The following is a 4,888-nucleotide window of genomic DNA, read 5'->3' as shown; positions in this document are numbered from 1 at the left end:
AGCCCTGGTCTGGGAAGATCCCACATGCCACGGAGCAGCTGGGCCCGTGAGCCGCAATTGCTGAGCCTGCGCGTCTGGAGCCTGTGCTCCGCAACAAGAGAGGCCGCGATAGTGAGAGGCCCGCGCACCGTGATGAAGAGTGGCCCCCGCTTGCCACAACTAGAGAAAGCCCTCGCACAGAAATGAAGACCTAACACAGCCATAAATAAATTAATTAATTAAAAAAAAAAAAGAATATAATTATGGAAGAAATAATTAAGAAACAAGATAGATTTTAATTTTTTTAAAAAGTGAAAGAAGGGGATTCCCTGGTGGTCCACTGGTTAGGACTCCTTGCTTTCACTGCTGAGGGCGTGGGTTTGATCCCTGGTCGGGAAAGATCCCCTGCAAGCTGCATGGCACGGCCAAAAAAAAAAAGGTGAAAGAAAAAGGAAACCTACAAGCACATGAAATGTGTAGTCCTTAGTGGGGAAGGACCGTACTGTTACTCCCACTCTCCCACCTTCCTGACCACCAGAGAGCATTTAGGGAATGATCCACTTTGAATAGTGGTTCCAAGAAGGGACCAGGGTGAGCATACTTCTTATATAGAAATCTTAACTCAGAGTTCCTTGCTGTCTTAGAGAATCATGGCTTAAGAAACAGACCGAGCCAGACCTGAGTGCTTTTCTCCAGTGTGAGTTCGCTGGTGGTGATTGAAAGTAGAACGCTGACTGAAGGCTTTCCCACACTCAGTACATTCATAGGGTTTCTCTCCAGTGTGAACTCTTTGGTGCACAGTGAGTTGTGAGCTGTCACGAAAGGCTTTCTCACAATCTTTGCATTTATATGGTTTCTCCCCAGTATGGGTTCTCTGATGTACCATAAGGCTAGAATTATGACTGAAGACCTTCCCACATTCGTTACATTCGTAAGGTTTCTCACCAGTGTGAATTCTCTGATGAATAATGAGGTATGAGTTTTGATTGAAGGATTTTCCACATTCATTGCATTTATAGGGCTTCTCACCCGTGTGAAGTCTCTGATGTCGAATGAGACATTTACTCAGACTGAATGCCTTACCACACTCATTACATTCAAAGGGTTTTTCTCCAGTATGAATTCGCTCATGGTCAGCAAGTTGAGAGATCTGATTGAAGGCTTTCCCACACTCACTGCATTTGAATGGTTTTTCCCCAGTGTGGAGGCTCTGATGTCGAATAAGACATTTACTTCGACTGAAGGCCTTGCCACATTCATTACACTCATAAGGCTTCTCCCCAGTGTGGATTCTCTGATGGTCAATAAGATTTCTGTTAGAACAGAAAGCTTTCCCACACTCATTACACTTGTAAGGTTTCTCACCACTGTGAAGTACCTGATGGCGGACAAGGCTTTTACTCCGACTAAAGACCGCTCCACATTCATTGCATCCATATGGTTTCTCCCCAGTATGGGTTCTCTGATGGTCAAAGAGTTTGGAACTCTCATTGAAAGCTTTTCCACATTCAATACATTTATACGGTTTCTCCCCAGTATGGAGTCTCTGGTGTTGAATGAGATGGGAGCTGTGGCGATAGGTCTTTCCACAATCACTGCATTCATAGGGCTTTTCCCCTGTGTGGATTCTGAGATGGACTATGAGCTGAGAGGTCTGCCTGAAGGTCTTGCCACACTCATTGCACTCATAGGGTTTCTCCCCAGTGTGGATTCTCTGATGCCCAATGAGGTGAGAACTCCAATTAAAAGCTTTGCCACATTCATCACATCGATAGAATTTCTGTCCCTTCAGAACTCCTTGATGTTCTGTAGGACTGGAGGACAGGTCTGGATGTCCCCCAAGTTCCTTATATTCATCACACCCATCTTTTGTGGATTTATTTTTATCTTTCTGTGTTATTTCCAAGAAATTGCTTTCCAGTCTGGTCCCTTCTTCACCTGAGGGCTGAACTTCTAGCTTCTCTAAAGTCTCTTCACAGGCATCTCCAGCTTCTGGTCCTCCAGGAATCATTCCACAGAGTACTACTGAGGTCCTATCAGATGACTTCAAAACTTTAGAAACTTCCTGCTTTGGAGGCAACTCTGAACTCTCCATCCTGTTCTCACCTGCTGCCAAAAGAAAGAAGAAAACAACTTTCACTCATTTCTTGTCCTACTGAAGAAAGAGAATCATCAGGAGTCTATGTACTTGAAAAAACTTCACATTACAGGTAAGGAATGAGGAGACACATTAAGAACAGGAGAGAAAATGGGAAATGGCTCAAATTTTTCTTCATGGACAGAAAAACAAAGAAGGGAAGCTGGTCAGTGGAGGAGGGTGGAAGAACAGCCCTCAGGACAGAGGGATGCTGAGCCAGCACAGCCAGGTGAAAACGCCAGTTGAAAGGCAAGAGACCAGACTGTAAAGCATGGTGTGATCTTCCAGAAGTCACTTAGATGCGACGTCTCCTTAGTAAATAGAGGAACCCTAAGGTCCTTTCCAACCATGACATTGTATGGTTCCACAGTTCTCAGCAAAGATGTAGGGGAGAGAGAGTGGTGGCAAATACCTCAAATCAAATAAGAGAAACAATGTGGGCAAACCTGAGAGTAGAAAGGAAATTTATATTATGAGGATGTGATTAGGGAAAAGTGTACATAAACAAGTGATTCTGGTGTAACAGGACAGTGACAAGATTTGGAGAAGCCATGGGTAGAGAAATACTGGGGAAAAGTATTGAAGGGGAAAGCAAAGCTGTAAAATTGGGCACCCCCTAGTCCCTGGAGCACTGGACCGGTAGGTGCCAGTAGGCACTCCTATAAAGATTAATTTTTATAACTTGAAACGTAAATCAAAATACATGTTTTGTATCTTGATTATCTGGAGTCATAATGAGACTGAACAGCTGAGTATCTACTTTTGAATTCTAGAATTTTTGAATACAAAAGTTGGGAGAAGGCAGAGCAATCATGGTCATAGCTAAACACAAAAATATTGGTTCCTTTCAATCACATCTTAACCAAGGCCGCAAGCCATCATACCACCTTAGCATATGGAAAGTTAAAGATATTTGGTTCCTTGATTCTAAGCTCACCCTCTCCAGAGTAGGCTACCGTTATTAGACTGGTCAACCCCAGAACCTGCCCTGACAACAGCCCCTTCCAGGAAGCAGCCCTGCCCTAGTCTTTCTGAAGGGGAAGCTGAGGCAACCATGCTTTGTGCCAAACAACCCAGCTCATCCCATGATGGACAACAGGTGACTGGAACAGGGCCAAGCACCAGACGCAAGTGTAGCTTATCTGTAGATTAGTCATCAGCCTCTGCGTGGCCTGGGCCAAAGTTCTGCTCAAACAAAGATGATATTTAATGGCTGAACCACCCTTGGAGTCCTTTTCTACATAAATTCTGAACGGAGAGTAGGAAAAACTAAGGAAATTACAAGAGCTCAAGCTGAAATGATGCATGGAGAGAAGGCAACCATCAGGAGCCACAGCAAGCAGAACACAGGAGGAAACACAAAGTCTAATTAAGAAGGAGCTCGGAGGGGGAAAAAAGATTCAGAGTAAAGAGAATGGGTATCAGTGGGAGGAGAAAACGGATACGCAGGGCACAGCTGTCTTACGACACTGATGTTAAAATCCTTTCACTTCCACTGCTGAGGTTCCCAGGTTCCCAGGTCCCCACAAGGCTTCATTTCCCGAAGTCTGGTCTAGCTGGTCAGTCTGTTCAGGGCTTCCATTCCTTTAGTCTTACTGTAAGTAACTTAGCTCATCCCTTACAATAACTAACTGAATGGCACTCTACTCCTTCCAACTACAAACTCTAATAAACTGGCCCAGCTCAATTAATAATAGGAGAATGTTAATAACTATTAAAGTGGGTGATGATGGAGAGGGGTTCATTATACTATTCTCTCCCTTTGTCTTTTTATATTTTCATAATAAAAAGTTAAAAAAGAAAACGAATATACCAAAGAACGTGTAAAGAAGACAGACTCTAAGTACCGGGGAACAGAGTCATTACCCAGTGAGGCCAGGCTGCGGCAATTTTCCAGCATGATGTTCCGGTACAGGGCTGCTCTCTGGCTGAGTGCCGGACCTTTCCACTTCTGCTGAGTATAGTCCACAGACAGGAACTCGAACTCTGCAGCCTCCTGGAATGACAAGTTTCTACTGCTCAGGGACATTCCCAGTCTGAGGGGCAGAGTCATTAGGGGCACTGAGAGCACAGGGTCAGGGCCCTGGTGGCAAAAGGGGTGGGGGGAGGGTGGGAAGCTGGAAGGACACATTAACAAAAGGAGAAGTCCAGGGCAAGATACAGTCAATGAATTCAGTGGACGGGAGCAGCTCCAGGGGAAGCAGTTAGGCGGGGAAGCCACAGCAGCAGACTCAGAATGGGCCAGAGGCCCGGAGATGAGCTCTAGCTATTCCTGGGCCACAGACTTGGAACTCAGGAAGCTCACCTGGGGCCTGACCATCCGGAGCACCGTTGCCGCTGCTTGGTCTCCTACGTTCCCCACTTGGGGAAGGGCAGGCACTGGGGAAGCATGCTGAGCTGAGGGAGGAAAGAAAGCTCTGAGTGGGACCAGCCCTGCTCTTGGCTCCAATGAGGTCTGTATCCCAGCAAGTGGATTCAAGAGAACCCAGGTGGCTCCACACACACGGACCCTCATCCCTGTTCCATAAACGCGTTATCCTTTGTGAGCTGTGAACTTTTCCTGGAGGCACAGAAGGTCCCTGTTCAAACCGAACTGGCGGCTCCTTCCAGCCCTCTCTCTGCCACTCTCGGAAGGAAGCTACATTTCTGACCACCTTCTCTCTCCCGTGGCTTCCCCAGCAGCAGCCTGCCTGGCCTCCCCCTCACCTCTCTTCCCCTCATTCCCTGGCTTCTCTTCCTTCACCTGCCCTCTCATCACGGACACTGTAGGCG

The 4,888-nt window shown here is 46.4% G+C and overlaps 1 protein-coding gene across 2 annotated transcripts; it reads right to left on the bottom strand.

Moving 5' to 3' along the window:
* Positions 1-392: 392 nt before the first annotated feature.
* Positions 393-4,676, bottom strand: ZNF852 (zinc finger protein 852). 2 transcript variants are annotated; one of them, XM_036869204.1, is made up of 3 exons: positions 4,422-4,676; positions 3,983-4,112; positions 393-2,088 (listed from the first exon to the last, which is right to left on the bottom strand). In XM_036869204.1, the coding sequence occupies exons 1-3, from the start codon at positions 4,629-4,631 to the stop codon at positions 635-637; spliced, it is 1,794 nt and encodes a 597-aa protein (XP_036725099.1). In that variant the 5' UTR covers positions 4,632-4,676; the 3' UTR covers positions 393-634. The 2 variants fall into 2 exon arrangements, with proteins under 2 accessions (XP_036725099.1, XP_036725101.1); XM_036869206.1 differs by having other exon boundaries at positions 393-2,085.
* Positions 4,677-4,888: the final 212 nt, after the last annotated feature.

Source organism: Balaenoptera musculus, chromosome 11, assembly GCF_009873245.2.
Source record: "Balaenoptera musculus isolate JJ_BM4_2016_0621 chromosome 11, mBalMus1.pri.v3, whole genome shotgun sequence".
Taxonomy (NCBI): Eukaryota; Metazoa; Chordata; class Mammalia; order Artiodactyla; family Balaenopteridae; genus Balaenoptera; species Balaenoptera musculus.
This window is presented reverse-complemented; position numbering and strand designations above follow the sequence as displayed.

Coding starts and splice junctions, on each gene's coding strand:
- ZNF852 (XM_036869204.1), bottom strand. CDS start 4,631: ATGAGGGTCCGTGTGTGTGGAGCCACCTGGGTTCTCTTGAATCCACTT. Junction 4,113..4,421: donor TCCGGATGGTCAGGCCCCAG/GTGAGCTTCCTG, acceptor TTGTCATTCCAG/GAGGCTGCAGAGTTCGAGTT. Junction 2,089..3,982: donor CCGCAGCCTGGCCTCACTGG/GTAATGACTCTG, acceptor TTCTTTTGGCAG/CAGGTGAGAACAGGATGGAG.